General features: G+C 40.9%; 1 protein-coding gene across 1 annotated transcript in view; it reads right to left on the reverse strand.

The window, feature by feature from the left end:
• CPLANE1 (ciliogenesis and planar polarity effector complex subunit 1) overlaps nt 1-20,556 on the reverse strand; it is a gene marked incomplete at both ends in the record, with an annotated part of 127,383 nt that extends 106,827 nt beyond the window's left edge. Inside the window, 8 exons of the mRNA XM_080700829.1 lie at nt 3,397-3,579; nt 4,102-4,205; nt 5,139-5,295; nt 8,381-8,487; nt 12,567-12,799; nt 13,122-13,241; nt 13,352-13,487; nt 20,476-20,556. Coding sequence (XP_080556955.1) covers nt 3,397-3,579; nt 4,102-4,205; nt 5,139-5,295; nt 8,381-8,487; nt 12,567-12,799; nt 13,122-13,241; nt 13,352-13,487; nt 20,476-20,556 — 1,121 coding nt within the window. The remainder of the gene's footprint in view (nt 1-3,396; nt 3,580-4,101; nt 4,206-5,138; nt 5,296-8,380; nt 8,488-12,566; nt 12,800-13,121; nt 13,242-13,351; nt 13,488-20,475) is intronic.
• Between the last annotated feature and the right edge of the window lie 3,762 nt (nt 20,557-24,318).

Genomic DNA, 24,318 nt, shown 5'->3' on the forward strand with positions numbered 1-24,318 from the left:
AGTCCTGTTACAGGTTCCCAAGTACTGGCATTACAGGTGTGTGCCATAACACTTGGCTATATTTAAATTTTTAACATGACTTTTAAGTTTTTTAAAATAATGAATATCTATAGCTTTTTTTTTTTTTATACTACTGGGGAATAAACCCAGGGTCATTCTACCTACGAGCTACACCCTATAGCCCATTGCATTTTTTTCTTTTGAAACAGGGTCTCATTAGGTTGCCGAGAGTCTCTACATTGCTGACGATGTTTTTAATTCTTTAATTTGAAACAGGGTCTCACTGAGTTGCGGAGGGCCTCACTAAGTAGCTGAGGCTGTTCACGAACCGCGATCCCCCTGTCTCAGCCTCCCGAATGCCGGGATTACAAGCGGGCGTCACCACGCCCAGCCTCTATTTTTAATTAGAAAAAAAAAATCCATTTTGAGAGATTCTAAGAATTAATTTTTAAATATATTTTATTCTGAATCTCTTTCAGATCTGATTCAAATTAACAGTTGTCAAAGCAATAAAATGCAAAGGGAATCTATAACAACAAAAACAAGAAATCTGCTAAAAGAAAGGATAAAAAGGAGCCGGGCGTGGTGGTACACACTACTAATCCCACTACTTGGGAGGCTGAGACAGGAGGATCTGGGTTCGTGGATAGCCTCAGCTACTTAGTGAGGCCCTCCACAACATAGTAAGATGTTTCAAAATAAATAAAAAATAAAGCTGGGGAAGTACCTCAGAGGTAGAATGCCCCCGAGTTCAATCCCTACCACTACACACACACACACACACAAAGAAAGGATAAGAGGGTTGTTGGGGACACATCATTGTGATGTGGAACCAAAACACATTATAAGTATAATTAATATGGTCCAGGACAGCATAAAATATCTATATCAATCTTCCTTACACAATAATCATGAAAACAGAAAAATAAGGAGAATGAAAGCCAGGCACAATGGCACCCGCCTATAATCCCAGTACATGGGAGGCCAGACAAGAGGATTACAGGTTTACGATCAGAGTCAGCAACCTAGTGAGATCTTGTTTCAAAATAAAACATAAAACGCCAGGCGTGGTGGCGCACTCTTGTAATCCCAGCACTTGGGAGGCAGAGACAGGAGGATCGCGCAGGCTCGAAGCCAGCCACGCTGGCTTAAGAGACCGTTTCCAAATAAAAAGTATAAAATAGGTCTGGGAGTGTAGACTGGAGGTAGAAGGGTTTCCAGGAACCTCAGTACCACAAAAAAATAAATAAATAAAATAAAAAGGGTGTAGCTCAAAGGCAGAATACCTCTGGATTTAATCCCTAGTACCACACACACACACACACACACACACACACACACACACACACGAGAATGAAAGAGAAATTCTATTAAGTTATAAATTGAACCATAAGAACTATGGGGAAAAAATACTCACACAGCAGGAAGTGACAGTTTTCCATACCGTCATCTATTGCTAAAAATTAGGGCTCACTTTTCTGCTGAGCCACCACGGACATGCCCACCCCAAGTTTCATTTCCACAAATAGATTAATCTCAAAAGTCTTTTCCAATTTTTCTGTCTTAACACTAGCTCTATAAGCCAGGCATGGTGATGCACAATTGTAATCCTAGTACTTGGGAAGTTAAGACAGGAGGATCACAGGTTCAAAGCCAGCCTCGGCAACTCTGCAAGGCTCTCAACAATCTAGTGAGACCCTTATTTCCAAATAAGAAATAAAATCGGGCTAGCTTGGAGGGGTGTGGCTCAGAGATAGAATGTCTCTGGGTTCAATCCCCAGTCCCAAAATAATAATAATAATAATAATAATAATAATAATAATAATTAATAATAATAATGTCAACTCTGTATTTATGTCTAGCCACATATAATACAATTGACATCAATAATAGCAAATATTTACTAAGCACTTACTTTTTTTTTTTTCGGGTCTAGGGATAGAACCCAGGGGCATTTGACCTCCAAGCTACGCCCCTGCCCTATTTTTTTTTATTATTCTTTATTTTGAAACCAGATCTCACTGAGTTGCGGAGGGCCTCACTAAGTAGCTGAGGCTGTCCGCGAACCGCGATCCTCCAGGTCTCAGCCTCCTGAATGCTGGGATTACAAGCGTGCGCCACCACACCCGGCTTAAGCACTTATTTTATATTCACACCATACTTAGTGACTTATATTTATGTATTATCTTACTTTTCCCTCAACCCTAAAAGACAATTGTCACTTTCATCTCACAGGAAAAGAAACAGGTTTAAAGAATAACTTAATCACACAAATAAGTAGAATAAGATTGAATCTTTTTTTTTTTTTTTTTTTTGTGGTACTGGGGATGGAACCCAGGAGGATTCTACCTCCAAACTACATTCCCAGCCCTATTTTTTATTCTTTATTTTGAAACAGGTCACACTGCATTTGAGAAGAACCTCACTAAGTGGCTGGCCATGTACCTGGATCCTCCTGTCTCAGCCTGTCAATGCTGGGGTTACAAGCGTGCGCCACCACGCCTGGCTTAAGACTTGACTCTTGATCAGTCTGACTGCAAAGCAAAACTACCACCTTATTTCACAATTAAAAATTTTAAATTGAGTAGGGCAGAGGGGCACACCCGCATTCCCAGTACTTGAGAGGCTGAGACTGGAGAATTACAGGTTCGAGGTGAGTATGTAATAACTTAGCGAGGCTCTTTTTCAAAATAAAAAATAAAATAATAGAGCATCCCTGGGTTCAATTCCTAGTACCAGCAAAAAATAAAATAAAACAAAGTAAATTTTTTTGTGTGTGTGTGGTACTGGGGATGGAACCTTTCTACCTCCAGGCTACACTCCCAGACCTATTTTTATATTTTGTTATTTGGAAACAGGGTCTCTTAAGCCAGAAAGGCTGGCTTCGAACCTGCGCAATGTTCCTGTCTCCACCTCCCAAGCGTGGGGATTACAAGCGTGAGCTACCACACCCAGCAAAATATAGCTAGAGTTTAAAGTCTTGTATTCATTAAAGTCTTCTATTCATTAAAGGCAACTGTTGCCCTTTAAGATAAAAGTGAATAAATCTACATGTCAAGTTAATTTTAAGTTATTAATTTATTGACACGCTATTCTTTCATAACAATAAATGTCATATCAGACTTTTATTGTCTTTTAAACCAAAGAAGACAAATTTCTAGTGCTATTAAATATTTAAATAATATACTTACATAGTCACAATGTCAAAATTTTCACCAGGATTAAGCCACAAAAAGAAATAGAAGAAAACTATAAATAAGAGACAGACATTGAGATGACAGACGCAAAGAAAGAAAGACAATTTGAAAGGTGAAATTAATTTTTAAAATACAGAGTAAAAGCAATAACAAAAGAGAAAAACTTCTGTGAAAAATTAGAACAATTCGAATGTCTCACCTATATGTTATTAGTGGATGAAGAGGAATGAATTCTGCGGGCCCAAATTCTATAGAGCAACCAAATGTAACTAAAGTTAACAGTTCACCTTGGCAGGTCAATAAAACCAGGGAGCCACGTTTTAACACACAAGCCAGAAAAAGACTATCATGCGTCCAGCTGATGTCACCCACCCAGTAGGACCTAAAGAGACAAAGGCGCGTGTTAAGGTATTCGCCACAATGTACTTGAGGATCTGTAATGAGCTGCACAGTGCAGGGTGCGACACTTCAGAAAAGAGAGGCAAAAGGATGGAGAGTAGACAACTGTCACACCCACTTCATGAATTTACTTCATAGAAAAAAGGAGCTTGCTCATGGCAATGATATTTCAAAGAAAAACTTATTTCGATTCATAAGCAATTCAAGCATCAAAATATTCTCTAGAATTGAGCTGTTTAGTCACTCACATTTTAATTAGAATGAGTTTTTTTCTTATTACTGGGGAGAGGGTGCTGGGGATTCAACCCAGGGGCACTCCTTAACATATTTAAGGCTTTCCTCACATAGAGTAAATTAACAAGCATACATTTAGAATTCGTCGAGCACACATGGTGAAAGAAAGTTGCATTCTCTATCTAAATGACCCCCATGGAATTAGAGCCTTCAACTTCTTAAACTACTGAAACAGAAAAAAAGCACAATGAGAAATGTTAAGAGTTCATACCTGATAAGTGTAGCGGGAACCACGGGATTCTTATTGCTACATCCTTTAAGGTTACCACAGAGGGTACCAAAATTCACTGTGTTTATAAACAACACTTGAGTTGCCTAGAAGAAAAATTATTTTAATCATTACAACTCTGGGGACTTAGAGAAATATTATATATTATGTAGGGAAGCTTGGCATGGTGGTACACGCCTATAATGCCAGTATTTGGGAGAATGAGATAGGAAGATCTCAGGTTTGAGACCAGTCTTAGCAACTTAGCAAGACTCTGTTTAAAACTGTTTAAAACAAACAAAAAAAGGTCTGAGGGTGAAGCTCTGAGGTAGAATGTCCCTGGGTTCAATACCCAGAACCACTAACTAACTAAATAAATACGCTATCTAGGGAGTCATTCCCAACTGTTAAGGCAGTATGGACCTCATATATTATGCCCTTTGCTCTTTTCCATTCTACCATGAGAACATCAGTTACTGCTCTATTCTTTTTTCTTTTTTCCCTATCCTCTTTTCACCAATTTTAGAAAATTACTGCGGTTAGCTGGGCGTGGTGGCGCATGCTTGTAATCCCCGCACTTGGGAGGCTGAGACAGGAGGATCACGCAGGTTCGAAGCCAGCCTCAGCTACTTAGTGAGGCTCTCGGTAACTTAGTGAGACCCTGTTTCCAAAAATAGATCTGGGAGTATAGCCTGGAGGTAGAAAGCCTCTGGGTTCCACCCCCAGCACCACAAAAAAGATAGATAGATAAATAAATAAATAAATAAATAAAATTACTGCAGCTAATTTAAATGATTGTATGAATAAACAATGATAAACTGGATTAGCAAATACCAGTTTCGGGCTGGCAGTACAACTCAGTGATGAACCCTTGCCTAGCACATGCCTAGCACAGGAAGGAAAGGAGGACAGAAACACCAATTTAAAGAGCATGAGTGATACTGAGAGAAGAAACAACTATCTCAAAAAACCCACAAATCTTGACACTAGAATAAATCCCCTTTTATAATTACTTTCCAAAACAGACTACATACACTCACCTTTGGGTCTCTCTGATTAAGAGCTACTGTGAGGGTGAGGCCGTCTCTTGAAAAGGCAGATATCAGAGCTCCTCTTGACTTCACTGCTTCACATTTTGGAATTAAAGTGCTCAGAAGACAGTTTTGTTGTGCCCAATGGACATGGTATGGTAATGACCTGAGAAAATAATGAAATAACTAAAACCAGGAATTAGAGTGACATTTATTCATTCATTCATTCATTCATTCATTCATCCATTTGTTTGGGGGCTTTGTTTTTGAGGCAGGGTCTCACTATATGATCCAGACTGGCTTTGAACTCCTGGGGTCAAGTAACCCTCACACCTCAGCCTCCCAAGTAAATGGAATACAGGCACACAGAACTACACATTGCTGATACAGCAACTTAAAGCTGACATATAGCTCATTACAAAAATGAACCGTCCAAGCCAGGCTTAGTGACGCACGCTGGGAGGCTGAGACAGGAGGATCGCAGTGTGCGACCAGCCTCAGCTACTTAGTGAGGCCCTCTGCAACTTAATAAGACCCTGTTTCAAAATAAAAAATAAAAAATAGGGGTATAGCTTGGAGGTAGAATGTCATGTCCCTGGGCTCCATCCCCAGTACCGCAAAAAGAAAAAAAAATTAAGGGTCCACCCAAATGCCTACAAATGTACAAAACAATTAGGGGCCTCTTAGTGAACTTTCAAAAGGTCCATCCAGGCAGTCTGAGCATGTGGCTCAGTAGGAAGGGGGCATGCCTAACATATGCCAGGTTCAATTCCCAGCACTAACAGATAACAAGTTTCATTCAGGGCACAAAAGAATAGCTGTCAGTCAGTCAAACAAGTTCAGTATTTAAGAGTTTTATTAGTATAGCCATGTTCCATAGTTAGGCCCAAGTATGCCTTCATCAATTAAATGTCTAGATAATCATATTTTTACATAACAGCAAGTATTTGTACAGGGAGTAAAAAAGTAGAAGCTAGGTCCAGTGGGCATACCTGTAATCTCAGTATTTGGGAGCCCGAGACAGGAGGATTAAGGTTAGAGGCTAGCCTCAGCAACTTAGTGAGGTGCTTAGCAACTTAATGAGAGCCTGTTTCAAACTAAAAAATAAAACAGAACTAGAGATGTAGCCTAGAGATGGAATTCCTACGTACCACAAAAAACAAAAGTAGAGCTAGGAGTATAACTCAATGGTAGAACACCTGGGTTCAATCACTAGTAACACACACACACACACACACACACACACACACACACACACACACTAAGCCAGGGATAGTGGCACATACCTATAATCCCAGTACTTAGGAGGCTGAGACAGGAGGATCACAAGTTTGAGATCAGCCTCAGCAAGTAGTGAGACCCATCAAACTAGTGAGACCCCATTTCAAAATAAAAGTATGATAGGGCTGGGGTGTAACTCAGAGGTAAAATACCCCTGGGTTCAATCCTGGTCCACAAAATAAATAAATAAATACATAAATAAATACATAAATAAATAAATAAGGTTATATTTACCAAAGTCTATTTAGTTTTATACATAAGATTTGCTTAATTTACGCAAACTACTTTATAAAGTCCCACTGGCATAAGAATTTTTTCAAAATCACAACATTTTACTAAATCTTGGGCATTATAAGCTTCTAGTTTATTTTTTCTATTTTATTGAGCTTTTTATTTTTATTTATTATTTATCCAGTACTGGGGTTCGTTGAATCCAAGGACATTCTACCTGCTTCATTCCAGCTAGGTGTGGTGACACATACCTATATCTCCAGTATTTGGGAGGCTGAGATAGAATTGCAGGTTTGAGTATAGCCTTAGCAAGTAGTGAGACTCTAATCAACCTAACATGACCCGGTTTAAAAATAAAAAATAAAAATAGGGTTGGGATGTAGCTCTGGGGTACATCCTGAGGTACCCCTGAGTTCAATCCCCAGTACCATAAATAAATAAATAAATAAATAAATAAATAAATAAAAAGTAAATAAGTCCGGGCATGGTGGTACATTCTTGTAATCCCAGTGCTTGCGAGGCTGAGACAAGAAGATTGCGCAGGTTCGAAGCCAGCCTCAGCTACTAAGTGAAGCTCTCAGCAACTTAGTGAAACCCTATTTCCAAATAAAGTATAAAACAGGTCTGGGGGTATAGCCTAGAGGTAGAAAGCCCCTGGGTTCCATCCCAGTACCACAAAAAATAAAAATAAATAAATAAATAAATAAATAAAAGTTGCCTATGCTGGACTCAAACTTGTGATCCTCCTACTCAGCCTTCCAAGTCCCTGAGCAGTACCACCCACCCTGCTTACTTTATTGAGCTTTTTAGAATAAAACTATTTTAATTTTAAAAAACATTTGAAACCAGGCATAGTGGTGCACACTTGTCATCCCAGCATTCGGGAGGCTGAGACCGGAGGATCACAGTTCATGGACAGCCTCAGCTACTTAGTGAGGCCCTTCGCAACCCAGTGAGACCCTGTTTCAAAATTAAAGAATAAAAATAGGGCAAGGGGTGTAGCTTGGAGGTCAAATGGCCCAGGGTTCCATGCCCAGACCCGCCAAAAAAAAAAAAAAATTTTTTATAGCCTCAAGAAAAGTAAAGCTATAGCCTGCCTTATCTTTTACATGCCCTTACTTCAAAACAAAACAAAAACAAGAAAACTTTCTAGATTAAACATTTAGAAATGAAAGGTAGGAAGAAATAATCTGTAAAGCCCCAGAAACTGAAATTCCATTAACATTTACAAATCTTAAGTCAAAAGATAATGGGTCAAAAGACAATGTTTTTGTTTTGTTTTGTTTTGTTTTTGGTGGTACTGGGGTTCCTGGAAGCCCTTCTACCTCCGGGCTACACTCCCAGACCTATTTTTACATTTTTTATTCGGAAACAGGGTCTCCTTAAGCCAGCACGCGCAGCTGGCTTCGAACCTGCGCGATCCTCCTGTCTCTGCCTCCCAAGCGCGGGGATTACAAGCGTGCGCCACCACGCCCAGCAAGACAATGTTTTTAAAAGCGGCAGGAAGCCGACCGTGGTGGCGCAGTTTGTAATCCCTGCGCTTCGGAGGCGGAGACAGGAGGATGGTGCTGGTTAGAAGCCAGCCTCGCTGGCTTAAGAGGCCCTGTTTCCAAATAAAATATAAAATAGGTCTGGGAATGTAGCCTGGAGGTAGAAGGGTTCCATCCCCAGTACCACCAAAAAAAAAAAAAAAAAAAAAAGTGATAGGAAATTAGGGAGAAGGAAATATTTAACCTCACCTTATAGGTGTAAACACATTCTCATTCCACCGAATTGCGAGAAATGTTAACTTCAGGCATTCCCCAGAATAAAAAGTGAATGAACACAGGCAGCAGTCTCCAAACAACTGTAGATAAAGTGAATATACTTTAGTATAAAATTAATCTGAAAATGAATCAAGATATATAAAAAGCATGTAAATACATTTGTCCTCATACATAAAATCAATGAAAAACATTGGAACCCTGCTTGTATTTTTATTTTTATCATTAAGCTAAAGACTAAGCAATCTTTCCTGAGCCAGAAGCAGCTTCTAACTGGACATCAGGGTTGGTTTGGTTTCTGGCCCTGGGACTGAAGCCCTCGAACATGCAAAGCGTGTGTCCTGCCCCCGAGCCACATCCCAGCCCCTCAGGTTGCGGTTTATGTTCAGAAAATGTTCGATAAGGAGCATAAAAACATGCGTAACTTTTTCTTGTTTTCTGGTCCTGGTAATTGAGCCCAGAGGCGTTCTATCTCTGAGACACACCCCTCGCCCTTTTCTTTTTTTATTTTGAAACAGTCTCACTGAGTTGCTAAGGATGTCTCTAAATTGCTGAGGCCCGCCTCACACCTGTGACCTGCCTCTCAGCTGCCAGTGTGTGCCACCATGCCCGCTCCAAAGTAAAACTAGCTCTAATTTGTGGGTAACTACTCATTAAACCAATCTATGATATAATTCAAAATGACTAGACAAGTATGAAATTTCTGACACACAAAAACCATTGGTGTCAGCCGGGCGTGGTGGCACACGCTTGTAATCCCCGCGCTTGGGAGGCGGAGACAGGAGGATCGCGCAGGTTCAAAGCCAGCCACGCGCGCTGGCTTAGGAGACCCTGTTTCCAAATAAAAGTGTAAAAATAGGTCTGGGAGTGTAGCCCGGAGGTAGAAGGGCTTCCAGGAACCTCAGTACCACCAAAGAAAAAAAAAACCATTGGTGTCTAAAGAGATGGAAATGTTTATTACTGTGTGTGTGAGTGTGTGTGTGTGTGTGTGTGTTTGTGTGTGTGTGTGTGTCCCCACATACACATGCAGGAAGGGACATTCTACTTCTGAGCTAGAGCTACATCCACAGCCCTCTTCAGTTTTTATTTTTATCTCTTTTTTGGTACTGGGGATTGAACCCAGAGTATTCTATCTCCAAGCTATATCCCCAGCCCTTTTTGTTTATTTTTTTATTTTGAAACAGTCTCACTAAATTGCTAAGAGTCTAGCTAAGTTGCTAAGGTTGTCCTCAAACATGCAGTCCTTCTGTCTCAACGTCCCAAGTATTAAGATTATAGGGTTGCCGGGCGTGGTGGCACACACTTGTAATCCCTGCACTTGGGAGGCGGAGACAGGAGTATCATGCAGGTTCGAAGCCAGCCTCTGCTGGCTTAAGAGACCCTGTTTCCAAATAAAAAATATAAAATAGGTCTGGGAGTGTAGCCCGGAGGTAGAAGGCCCCTGGGTTCCATCCCCAGTACCACCAAAAAAAAAAAAAAAATTATAGGCATGTGACATCACACTAGGCTTGCTTATTACCTTTAATTATTATACAGTGTATACATGCACTGAATTACAATATATATTCCACTGTTCAAATATTATATCTCACATGTATACATGCACTGAATTACCACAATGTATCCCACTGTACAGATATTATATCTCTGGCCTGGTGGCACATGCTTGTAATCCCAGCACTTGGGAGGCTGAGACAGAAGGATTGCAGGTTAGAGGCCAGCACTGGCTACTTAATGAGGCCCATAGCAACTTAGTAAGACCCTGTTTCAAAATAAAGAATTAAAAAATAGGACTGAGAAAATAGGGCTGGGGGTATAGCTCGGAGGTAGAATACCCTGAGTTATATCCCCAATACTGCAAAATAAATAAACAAAGAATAAAGCCGGGCGTGGTGGTGCACGCTAGTAATCCCAGCATTCAGGAGGCTGAGACCAGAAGATCGCGGTTCGCGGACAGCCTCAGCTACTTAGTGAGGCCCTTTGCAACTTAGTGAGACCCTGTTTCAAAATAAAGAATAAAAAATAGGGCAGGGGATGTAGCTCAGAGGTCAAATGCCCCTGGGTTCCATCCCCAAACCCGCAAAAAAAATAAAGAATAAAAAATAGAGCTAGGGTGTAGCTCAGAGGTAGAATGCCCCTGAGTTCGATTCCCAGTACCGAATATGTATATATGTATATATGTATGTATGTATATGTATACATATATGTATATATACACACACACACACACACACACACATATATCAATAAAAGAACTTAAAAACTGCCATTTATCATGGCTATAATGTGAAATTTTCTTTTTCTTTTTTTTGGGGGGGAGTGTTAGAGCTTAAAGCCAGGGCCCTTGCATATGCTCTGCAAGGCCTCAAAAGATCCTTAGTTATTTTTCTATTCTTTTATAGTTTATATTATTCATATTGTAGTACAACCTCAGTTGGGTGGGCACCTGTACTTTAAAATGCAATTTCAAACAAGAGTGGATTAGGTAATAGATGTGGGTCTATACATACAGAGTGCCAATTGACTATTTTATTTTTAATATTTATTTTTAATTTTTATTTATTAATTGACTGATTGATTGATTGATTGATTGATTTTACGGGTCTGGGGATGGAACCCAGGGGCATTCTACCTCCAAGCTACACTCCCTGGCCTATTTTTTATTCTTTATTTGAAACCGGGTCTCACTGAGTTGCAAAGAGCCTCTCTAGGTTGTTGGGGCCCACTCGGCTGGACCGAGATGGCACCCAGGCTTGTTGCCAGCGTGGATTCAAGATGGCGCCTAGGCTTGCAGCCAAGTCATGAGACTCACAAGATGGACGTCTCCTTGAGCATGCGCAGTGTGCCATGCTACGTGCCTGCAGAATGATCAGTGACGCCTACCACCAGCCTGCCTATGAGAAAGTCAGAAATGTGCATGCTCTAGCTGTGGAAGCTTGGGGTTGGTAGGGAATAGAAGGAGGGATTATGATGCTGTTATATATTGTACTTGCTGTACGCATTGTCAGACATATTAGAAGAGACATATTAAGAGACATATTAAGGATCCATTAAAGAAGAATTCATATTTCAGCTGAAGAGGTGTCTGTGTCGTTCTCTAAGCCCCTGCGGGTCGGAGTCTTAGGGGACGATACTAGGTAGCTGAGGCTGTCCGTGAACCGCGATCCTCTAGTCTCAGCCTCCAGAATGCTGGGATTACAAGTGTGCGCCACCACGCCCGGCTCTATTTATTTGATAGTGGAGATTGAATTTACAGGCATTCTACCTCAAAGCTACATGCCAGCCTATTTTTTTTTTTTTTAAACACTGCCTCACTAGGCTAATAAGTCTCACTACTAGTTGAGGCTGTTTTCAAACCTGCACTCCTCCTGTCTCAGCATCCCAAGTACTGGAATTATATAAGTGTGCACCATCACACCCAGCCAAATTTTAAACAAATCTGTTATTTCCTGGGAATCGAACTATTTATTTAATCACCAATTCTGGACTATTAAATTACAAAACAAGCCGGGCGTGGTGGTGCACGCTTGTAATCCCAGTGCTTGGGAGGCTGAGACAGGAGGATCGCACCAGTTCGAAGCCAGCCTCAGCTACTTAATGAGGCTCTCAGCAACTTAGTGAGACCCTGTTTGTAATAAAATATAAAAATAGGTCTGGGAGTATAGCCCAGAGGTAGAAAGATGCTGGGTAAAAAAAAAAAAAAAAAAAAAAAAAAAATTACAAAACAAGTTATATTTTAAATTAGGGGAAAAGGAATAATGAAGTTTTAATTTTGAACCACTTTTAACAAACATATACTTATTTCTGGTACTGGGGATCCAGGGACTTCTGCATTACAACCCCAGCCTTCTCCCTTTTTTTTTTTTTTTTTAAACAGGCGCTCACTGAGTTGCTGAGGCTGGCCTGGAATTTGTAATCCTCTGGTCTCAGCTCCCCAAGTACTATGATTACAGGTGTGCACCACCTGTCTAGCTAACAAACATTTTAAAAAATGTGACCCAAGAAATGCAAAAATATATTTTCCATACAATAATTTCATCGCCACTGTGATAGCCCAGAGCCAGCTGTCCAGCCACGCTGTCTACGGAACAGCTTCGGAAGCACAGTCTCCTCCTGGAGTCTGAGATCTCAGCTGCCGCAGCTTGTCCAATTTGGATATTACCTCATTTTTTATAAAAGCAGCATTCGCCACAGCTTCTTTATCTTCAGTGGAAGGCACGAGAACTGTTTCTTCGGGTATGATCTGGGACCACTGACCCACCAGTGACAGGCTTTTAGAAGGTAATATATTCTTTAATTCCAAATATTCCCAAAGAAATATGAGTCCAGAGGGCGTTATGAACAGAACTCTTTTCCCATTTCCAGCTACATACAAGTATAGTCTTGAAGAACTTGCTAATTAAATAAAACAAAAAAACGAATTAAGCCTTCTGAAGTCTGAATTCTCTCGAGAAATACTTATATACGGCATTAGGAGCCCATTATGATCACAGACATGTAAAACATGACGGACTTTTCTTCTACGAGTTTGAATTTAGGTATCACAGACCAACACTGTTAAACATTAAAAACATATATATAAAGAAATGTACATCCATATAGCTATGCATATGCAAGCATACGAAGATACATTTTCAAAAGAGTAATAGGAAAATGTTTTCTCCGTTTCCCTTCTGTTCTCCCAGTTAATCCCGTACAAACAGATACAAGTTCCTACCGACCGCAGCTTTGATGGCTTCCTTAGGCTCCTCGGTTACTTGTACCGTTTTCAAACAATCTTGATCTTTGTTCCAAAGGAAAAGCTCCCCTGTAGTGAGTACCCCAGCCAGCCAGGCGTCTGTGTTCAAAAGGGAAATGCAATTCTTAACCTAATATTTCCCTTAATATTACCCAAATTATTAAAAACACAGTCACCCTGGCCTTGTGAAAACATCTATGTTACTTAACCATTCGTGGATGTTGCCAGGATGAAAACATCCTTCAACCAAGGCTGCAGACCGGGGACCTTCTTCTTTGTTCTTCCTGATAGCAAATTAATTTCACTTATGGATTTATCATCCAAAAGAAAAACAGCTTCATTCTCCTAAGAGAAAAATAAAATTAAAAAAAAAAAAAAACATGTGAAGGAGTTAAGTGACCCCAGAAGTTAATTCACGCTCCTGTCTAAATAAATTATTCCAGAAAGGAAAATAACATTTAAGAAACATTATAATTTGTTCCACAAATCAGAAAATAAATACTGTAACCTACAGAATTTTCGTTAATTTAAAAACACCTCTTGGACCGGGCATGGTGGCACGCACCTGTCATCTTAGCACATGGGAGGCCGAGACAGGAGGATCGAGGCCAGTCTCAGCAACTTGGCAAGACTCTGTTTCGAAACAAAAAATAAAAAAAGGCTGGTGTCTTGCTTGGAGGTAGAATGCCCCTGGGTCAATCCCCAGTATTAATAAAAAACAAAATAAAAACACTTCTTGAAGCTGGGTGTGGTGGTGCACATGTGTAATTCCAGTACTTGGGAGGCTGAGACAAGCAGACTGCAGGTTCCAGGCCAGCCTCAGCAACTCAGTCATACCCTCAGCAACTTGGGAAAAACCTATTTCATTCATTCATGCATGCATTGTGGTACTGGGGATTGAATCCAGGGGCATTCTACCTCCAAGCTATACCCTCAGCCCTATTTTTTATTCTTTATATTGAAACAGGGTCTCACTAAGTTTCAGAGGGGCTCACTAAGTTACTGAGGCTGACTGTGAGCCTGCAATCCTCCTGTCTCAGCCTCCCAGATACTGGGATTACAAGTGTGCGCCACCATGCCTGGTTTTGAAACCCTGTTTCAAAATAGAGCTAGGGGTACAGCTGAGAGGTAGTGTGCCCCAGGGTTCAATCTCTCATACCAAAAAAAAAAAAAAATTAAAATACCTCTGGGGATAGGGTGTAGCTCAGTGGTAGAGCCCTTGCAAGTAAGCAGGAGGCCTTGGGTTCTACCTCTAGCACTGCCAAAAATTAATTGTTAACTAAAAGACTTTGTTCAGAAAGGTGGCCCAATGGTTGCATTTAAATTTCTTTGAAGTTTAACACTATAGGAGTGTCTTCTAACTCTGATAGCCAAAACTGGGTTAGTAGCTATGTAACCTCTGTCTGTCTGTCTGTCTGTCTGTCTGTCTCTCTCTCTCTCTCTCTCTCTCTCTCTCTCTTTGGTACTGGGGATTGTATCAGGGGCATTCTTCCTCCAAGCTGCACCCCTAGCCCTTTATTTTTATTTTATTATGTATTTATTTGTGTGTATGTATGTGTATGTGGTACTGGGGAATGGAACCTAGGGGCAACCTACCACCAGCCCTATTTTATTCTTATTTATTTATCTATTTATTTATTTATTTACTTTATTTTGCGGGTCTAGAGATGGAAGCATTTGACCTCCGAGCTACACCCCCTGCCCTATTTTTTATTCTTTATTTTGAAACAGGGTCTCATTAAGTTTGCAGAGGGCCTCACTAAGTAGCTGAGGCTGTCCATGAACTGCGATCCTCAGGCTTCAGTCTCCGTGGTGGCATGCGCCACCACGCCCGGCATATTTTTTTATTTTTGAAAGAGGATTTAAGTTGTGGAGGACCTCATTAAGTTGAAGAGGCTGGCCACAAACCTGTCTTAGCCTCCCAAGTACGGGATTACAAGTGTGTGCCACCATACCTAGCTACTTTTATTTATTTACTTATTTGTTTTTATTATTTTATTTGAAACAGGGTCTAAGTTGCTGAGGCTAGTCTTGAACCTGCGATCCTTCAGGTTCAGACTCTAAGGGACCTGGATTACAGGCATGTGACACCATGTCAGCCTTTTAATCTTTTATTAATTTTAGCTGTGCTGTGGACAAGTTTTTATATTATTTACTTTTTATATTATTACTTGAATAAAAATATAAAGCCAGGTGTGATGGTACATGCTTATAATCCCAGTACTTAGGAAGCTGAGACAGGAGGATCACGGTTTGTGGCCAGCCGCAGCTACTTAGTGAGCCCTCTGCAACTTAGTGAGATTTGTTTAAAAATAAAGAACAAAAAATTGGGCTGGGAATGTAGCTCAGAGGTAGAATGCCCCTACCTGGGTTCAATCCCCAGTACCGTATTAAAAAATGGATATGGCTTTGGAAATTAATAAATCCTCAATTCTGATCATTTTTGGTTAAGAAAAGTAGACTGCTTTAAATTAACCTTTTTAGCCGGGCGTGGTGGCGCACGCTTGTAATCCCCGTGCTTGGGAGGCTGAGACAGGAGGATCGCACGTGTTCAAAGCCAGCCTCAGCTACTTAGTGAGGCTTTCAGCAACTTAGTGAAACCCTGTTTCCAAATAAAATATATTTTAAAAAAAAGTCTGGAAGTATAGCCCAGAGGTAGAAAGCCTCTGGGTTCCACCCCCAGTACTACCAAAAATAAATAAATAAAATAAATTAACCTTTTTTTGTTTTGTAATACCAAAGATAAAGCCTAGGGACCTTTTACCTCCAGGTTACATGCCCAGATCTATTTTACTTTTCATTTGGAAACAGAGTTTCCCTAAGTTGCAAGAGCCTCACTGAAGCAGTGGTTTTCAAAGTATCTCTGAGCCATTAGCAGCAAGAAGCACCTGAGAAGCTGTTAAAATTACAAATAACCCGAACCCACCCCAGATCTGCTGAGCTGTCCTACTTTTGGTGGTGTGGCCCAGAGACCTGTTAAACAACCTGCCCTGAGGATTCTGAAAAATCCTAAAGTTAGAGAACTCCTGTTCCAGGGAAGTTCATCAGTGCTACAATTTCTCCCAGGAAATTTGACACTTCATTTCAATGATCATAAATTTTAAGAGGATTTTATAGGTTTGGCTACTTTCCCTAATATGAAGAATCTATGCCATATAATATGAATGGCATTCTTGGATTACTGAGGCATTGTGACCCATCTCTTCTGTCCTGGCCCTGAGGACACTTCATAACACACTCATGAAAACCACAACAGGAAGAAACACTTCACAGACTGCTCTAGTAGAAGCGGTTCAGGAAAATAAGCATTCCTTCCAGATATATGCCTATATGCCATCTCAACCAACTTAAACATATTATGAAGATAAGAAGTATTATTCCTTTTGCCGGGCATGGTGGCGCACACTTGTAATCCCCGCGCTTGGAAGGCGGAGACAGGAGGATCGCGCAGGTTCGAAGCCAGCCACACTGGCTTAAGAGACCCTGTTTCCAAATAAAAATATAAAAATAGGTCTGGGTGTGTAGCCTGGAGGTAGAAGGGTTTCCAGGAACCCCAGTACCACCAAAAAGAAAAAAAAAGTTTTCTTTCTTTCTTTCTTTTTTTTTACAGTACTGAGGATGGAACCCAGAGGCATTCTACCTCAGAGCTACACCCCCAGACCTTTTTTTTTTTTTTTTTTGATGGTACTGGGGGTGGTACCCAAAGGCTTTCTACCTCTGGGCTATACTCCCAGACATATTTTATATTTTATTTGGAAACAGGGTCTCACTAAGTTGCTGAGAGCCTCACTAAGTAGCTGAGGCTGGCTTTGAACCTGTGCAATCCTCCTTTCTCAGCCTCCCAGGCGCGGGGATTACAAGCATGTGTTACCAAGTGTGCACCACCGTGCCCGGCTACCTCATAGCTATACCCCCAGCCCTATTTTTAATTCTTTATTTTGAAACAGGATATCAGTGAGTAGTAAAGGACCTCACTAAATAGCCGAGGCTGTCTGCGAACTGCAATCCTCCTGTCTCAGACTCCCAAATGCTGGGATTACAAGTGTGCGCCACCATGCCAGCTATAGAAAAGAAGCTTTCTCAAAGTAAAACATTCTTCTAGAAAGACCACTCAACATTCTGGGAAAGCTAATTCACTCATTACAATAAAAACTAAACACAGAATTTCTGAGAAGATGGCGACGGAGAAAAGCGGGGCCTACAAGCCCTGCTAACAACCACTCTCTATCACCACAAAATCAGGGCCTTTCATAGCCAGAAAACACCATCAGCAGAGAAACAAAAAATGTAATTACAAGGGACAGAGAAAAAGAGGGCTGAAAAAATGAGACACCAGAAAGAAACCAGACCGCAGTGCTGCGGCCAGAGCTGCGGCGTGGAGTGGCGTGGGCACCATCTTCCCTTGCAGCACCAGGCCCCAGAGAGGAGGGGGACTCAGAATAGAGCTCAGAGCCACAGAGGAGATACGCCGGCCTCACACCCGAGGACATGGCAGCAGCGCCTTACTGCCGGCTCCCAGGGGCTGGGCTCAGCACACCCTGCAGGGACTCAGAGCGGAGCTCAAAACCACAGAAGAAATACGCCAGCCTCATGGCCAAGGGCATGGCAGCAGCGCCATATTGCCACCGGAGGCAGCAGCAGCGAATTCACCGAGTCCACTACAGCTCCATCAGCGCACTCAACAACAGTGAGTCAAATTGTAGCCCCTAGAGGAGAAATCCCAGTACTGCACTCCCAGGGACTTGACCCAGTGGGAGAGTGGAGGTGGTAGAGATATCATACCATAGGAGAATGCCCAACCTGGCACCCCCCATAATCTAAAGAAGCCTCTATTAACTCCCTGGGTCTGAGACTCTGCGATACCACCCAGTAAAGGAGTAGTGGGGACTGAGATACCACAGACTCGAGATCCAGAGCACCTTAACTGAAGTCGTAGTGACCCAAGGGAAGAACCCAGAGAAGGCACAAACTTCCGAAATCATGGGAAAGAGGAATAACAATGGACCAATGAATGCCCACAACCCCACAACATCAGAACCCGATAAAACAGAAATTCAGAGATTTCTAGAAGATCAAATCAGGAAAATAACTGTAGAAATAATAGAGGTGTTTCAGAGAAAGCTAAAAAGAGATAAAGATGCAATTAATGAAGTAAAGGCCTCAATTCAAAGCACAAACAACCGATTAGACAACATGGAGAATAGAATCTCACTCTTAGAAGACGATCAATCCAAAAAGGAACACATAGTTTCTAATCTAGAAAAAAAATATCCGACAGCAGGAATCTGACATTGAAGAAATATGGGCCCATTTTAAGAGAGCTAACCTAAGAATAATTGGAATAGAGGAGGGAAAAGAAGGTGAAACCAAAGGGATCAACAATCTCTTCAAGGAAGTAATAGCAGAAAATTTTCCAAACAAAGAGCAAGAGGTCGATACACAGGTCCAGGAAACTTATAGAACTCCCTTTAGACAGGATCGGAGAAGAGGATCCCCACGCCACATAATTGTCAAAATGACCAATCTGGAAGCCAAGCAGAGAATCTTAAAGGCAACAACAAAAAAAGGCCAAGTGACATTCAGAGGGAAACCAATTAGAATCACTCCACACTTCCCAAAATAAGTCATGAGAGCCAGAAGGGCTTGGAGTAATATATTCCAAACTCTGAAAGAAAACAACTTCCAGCCAAAAATTTCCTACCCAGCAAAACTTTCTATCAAATTAGATGGAGAAATAAGAAGCTTCCATGACAAACAGAAACTGAAGGAATTTATGTCTTCAGAACCAGCGCTAGAGAAAATACTCAAAGAGATTAACTACAAAGAAGAAATAGGTAACACACACCAGAACCAGAGAAACAAGAGTTTCCATCCAGCAGACAACTAAGATTGGTTATCTGTGGAGATTCATTATTTATGTTAGTCTTTTACCTATCTCTAAATTGTATTGTTTTCTTTTATTGTTGCTAATTTTTAGGATTTATAGTTGGAATATTAATATACCTTCAGATATAGCATTTGGAAATATTTTATCCCATTCTATCAGTAACTTTTAACTCTGTTTACATTGTCATTGGATATACAATATTTATTTATTTTTTAGAGAGTTTGTTTACCCTTCTGTTGCCTGTGCCATTGAAATCATATCCAAGAAATCACTGCTAATTTCAATGTTGTGAGGTTTTATGACCCAGATTTTCTTCTAAAAGTTTATAGTCTTAAGATTTATATTTAGGTCTTTTATCTATTTTGAGTTAATATTTGCATATGGTGTTAGGTAAGGGTCCAATTTTATTCTTTTCCATGTAATTATTATTTTTCAACAATATTTAGTTAAAAGATTATTATTTCCTCCACCAAATGTTCATGGAAACCTTGTCAAAAATAACTTGACAATATATGGAAGAATTTATCTCTAGGCTTTTATTTAACTCCAAAGGTTTATATATCTGCCTTTAGAACAGTACTACACTGTTTCAATTATTGTAGCTTTATATGGTTTGAAATCAGAAAATATATATCTTCTAGCTTTGTTCTTTTTCAAGATCATTTTGGGTATCTAGAGTCCATATTCCATATTAGGATAGATTTTTTTCTGAAAAATAAATATATAAGTATATGATAGTTTCACCTAAAAAAAAAAGAAAATAAATATTCTCTGGTAAGAAAGAAAGCAAAAAGAAATATTGAAATGTTATCTTTAAGTCATCAAAAGCTTGGTATCAGACAAATGAAACTGTTATGTGAGATTATCATTGTTAATTTTGGATAAATTGCTATAATACTAGATGTCAACCACTAAGCCAGGCATGGGAAGGTGGGATGGGAGGGAACGGGGTGGGGATCGGGTAGGGGCTAACTGGGCGATGTGTGCATGTATGTCTACAAAAGTTTTTTTTTTTAATCCCATTATGATGTATGAATACAGTGCACCAATTTAAAAAAAATAAAATAAGCCGGGCTTGGTGGCGCACGCTTGTAATCCCCGCGCTTGGGAGGCAGAGACAGGAGGATCGCGCAGGTTCAAAGCCAGCCGTGAGCCCTGGCTTAGGAGACCCTGTTTCCAAATAAAAATGTAAAAATAGGTCTGGGAGTGTAGCCCGGAGGTAGAAGGGCTTCCAGGGACCCCAGTACCACCAAAAAATAAATAAATAAATAAATTAATTAATTAATTAAAATAAACACAGGCAAAGCACTATTCAGGGGCCACAGGATCCTTTAAGTACTTTGTTTTATTTCTTTAAGGCCAGAAAATATCACTATACCTCACAATAAAAACACACATTTAACATACATAAAACTAGCAGTAGGATATAAATAGAGAAAAACTCACCTGTCCCAACCAGGAAACTCTTGGCCAGGGTTTTTTCTGCTTTATGCTTGTTGATGTCAAAACTTCTAATCTTATCTCCATGCTTCTTGAGATATCAATGACCAAAGCAGCCACAAGATGCTGTCAATAATAATAGTAATAATGTTAAATAGCACATAATATTTATTGAGCCATCCCATTTAATACTGGAAGTTGAAAACCAGTATTCTACCTCTGAGCTACACTCCCAGTCCTTTTTTCTGGTAGTTACTTTTTCTTTTTTTCTTTTTTTCTTTTTTTTTTTTTTTGGTGGTACTGGGGATGGAACCCTTCTACCAGACCTATTTTATATTTTATTTGGAAACAGGGTCTCTTAAGCCAGAGAGGCTGGCTTCGAAACTGCACAATCCTCCTGTCTCCGCCTCCGAAGCGCAGGGATTACAAGCGTGCGCCACCACGCCAGGCTTCTGATATGTTCTTTACTGTGACTTTGATACTTCTCCCATTGAGGGCTCTGGCCTCTGCCTCTTCCTTGGACACTGGCCGGATTTTGTGACTATCTGACCAAAAGAGTACAATGGAAGTGATGCTAAGAATTTTCCAAGGCTAAAGCTCCTAAAATAATCACTCATGAAGTCCCAATCACTACCTAAGCAGTCAAAGGCCTGAGCCCACCAAGCTGTTAGAACATCCAAACTAGCTCACATAGAAACACAGCCCTGAGACACCATGAATAAGAAATGCTGGCGAGCCACCACGCTGAATGGAGATAAGCAGAGTAAATACTCAGAAGGGGCCTGTTAGGCTTGTGAAGTCAGAGCCGGGCAGGGTGGCAGAGCCTTGGGTGGGAAAACAGCTCATTACTGGGAGAGCCTTAGGAGGATGATCACGCAGTAGGACAAACAGAAAGAAGACACAGAAATCATTGTGAAAGGGAATCTCACTGTCCAATCTTATTAACAACTGCACATCAGAACAAAGTATAAACCCAATGAGGAGACACCTGCCTAGAGTCCCAATGACTCTGAGAGGCCAAGGCAGGAGTACTGCTTGAGCCCCAGAGTCTGAGGCCAGACCGGGCAACACAGCAAGATCCATCTAAAGACAAGCAAAATACCCTTTGAAACTCAGTGAGAGCTGTTTCAAAATAAAGAATAAAAAATAGGGCTGAGGCCGGGCATGGTGGTGCACGCTTGTAATCCCCGCGCTTGGGAGGCGGAGACAGGACGATCGCTCAGGTTCTAAGCCAGCCTTACTGGTTTAAGAGACCGTGTTTCCAAATAAAAATATAAAATAGGTCTGGGAGTGTAGCCCGGAGGTAGAAGGGTTTCCAGAAACGCCAGTACCACACACAAAAAAATAGGGCTGGGGGTACAGCTTGGAATGCCCCTGGGTTCCATCCCCAGTACCTCAAAAATAAATAAATAAATAAATACAAGCAAAATAAATTATGCTAATGGGTTAAAATCCATGAATTAAAATAGGACACTGAATCCATAAAAATTAATATAGAACAAGTGCATAGACTGAGGTCCATGGGAGCTAGCATTTTTCACTGTGGAAAAAATGGCACAGGAGAGGCAAGGAAGAGCCCTTAGGGGCTGGATTCAAATTGGAGGCAGTAGTACAAAACTTTACAATTTTGAGCTCCATACACTAGGAGAACCTAGACACAATGAGACACAATGACACCCCAGCAATGACTGTCCTCTGCACCTGGACCTTAGTTTCCAAGTCCTTACTAAGAGAAACCAGGACTCTTTGGAAAGCCAGCTGATTTCAAGGTGAGTGTAGGGAAGGACATTCCAGACTAAGGAAGTGAACATATCGCAGGGGCATGTCAAAAAGAAACAGGATTGTGACATGGTGGCACAGGCCTGTAATCCCAGTATTTGGGAGGCTGAGGCAAGAGGGCAGCAAGTTTGAGGCCAGCATTAGCAATTTAGGGTGACCTCGCCTCAAAATAAGATATAAAAAGAGCTAGGTATGTACTCGGTGGAAGAGCACTTGCTTAGCATACACAAAGCCCTGAGTTCAAACCCCAGTACACCTACCCTGTGCACACACGTGCACACATGCACACACACACACATGCACGCACGCACATACACACACACACACACACACACACACACACACACAAAGAGCAAGCTTGAAGGGCCAAATCTGGGACACTGAGCATCAAAATAAATAAACAACATGCAGGATGTGGTGGCACATGCTTGTAATCCCAGTACTAGGGATGATGAGACAGGAGGATTGCAGGCTCAAAGGCTAACCTCAGCAACTTAGGGAGATCCCATTTCAAAATATAAAATCAAAAAGGACTTGGGGTGCAGTTCAGAGGTCGAATGCCCCTGGGTTCAATCCCTAGTACTACTCCTCCTAATAATAATAATAAGAGCAACACATATGTCCTACTAGAGATATAGCAGTAGATATGGAAAGTTGTCATTTTGCAGACATCACAGAAAAACATGCTGGCAAGATTCATCAATGGATGATAATCAGGAAGAGGGAGAAGAAAAAATCTGATAAGGAACAGGATATTTACACAGTCTACAAGTACATCCCATGAATTATAATTACGAAAAGAAAACTAGTAGTACAGTGGAGGAAAAACAGTAACATCTTAACCAGACTCAGCATCATGCACTTCTGGATATGAGCATCTGAAAAGCACAAAATATTACAGATCTAGCACTTCAGTCCCCAAATGCTAATCTAAATCTATCACGAGGAAACAACTCCAAATTGAGGGAAATGACCAAATAATGATTTATAATTTCTTAAAAATGTCAACGTAACAAGAAACAAAGGCTCAAAAATGATTCTACATTGCCGGGCATAGTGGCGCACGCTTGTATCCCTGCGCTTGGGAGGCGGAGACAGGAGGATCGCGCAGGTTCAAAGCCAGCCTCAGCTGGTTTAAGAGACCCTGTTTCCAAATAAAATATAAAAAATAGGTCTGGGAGTGTAGCCCGGAGGTGGAAAGCCTCTGGGTTCCATCCCAAGTACCCCCCCCAAAAAAAAAAAAAGATTCTACATTAAACATAATTAAGCCAGGCATGGTGAAACACACTTGTAATTCCAAGCATTTGGGAAGCTGACACAGGTGGATCGCAGCTCGTGGACAGCCTCAGCTACTTAGTGAGGCCCTTTGCAACTCAGTGAGACCCTCCCTGTTTCAAAATAAAGAATAAAAAATAGGGCTGGGGGCGTAGCTCAGAGGTAGAATGTCCCTTGGTTCCATCCCCAATAGCACACACACACAAAAAAAAACCCCGTAATTATCACTACAAGACAACTAAATACATACAATACCCTGACCTATACCTTATGCCAGAAAAGAAAATTTGCTATAAGGAACATTATTATGACAACTGAAAAAAATAGAATATAAATTATGAAAGATAAAAAGTTAAGCATCAAGTGAAATTAGTCACAAAAAGGAAGAAATCAGTGCTCTCCCTAATATGTGGAAGCTAGAGAGAAAAAGGGTCATAGGAGGAACTCTAGACCAGGAAGGAGAAACCACAGATGAGAAAATAAGGAGGCCTAAGGAGGGTCATGGGCGGGGAAGAGGGAGATTCCCTGATACGCTCACAAACATGTCAATCACGAAGCCAAACATGAGAAGGAGGGAGGGGGAGCGAATGCGGTGGGAATTGGGGAAGGGCTAAATGAGTGACGTGTGCATGTATGCCTCCACAATCTTGTGCTCCATTAAGATGTATGACTACAATGCACCAATAAAAAAAAATTTAAAAAGTAGTCAATGCTGAATTCCCTGAATTTGATCACTGTTTTATTTGTTGATGTAAAAGAACATCATTACTCTAAAGAAATACATATTATACTGGC

The sequence above is a fragment of the Muscardinus avellanarius genome (genome assembly GCF_963383645.1).
Source record: "Muscardinus avellanarius genome assembly, chromosome: 1".
Lineage (NCBI taxonomy): Eukaryota > Metazoa > Chordata > Mammalia > Rodentia > Gliridae > Muscardinus > Muscardinus avellanarius.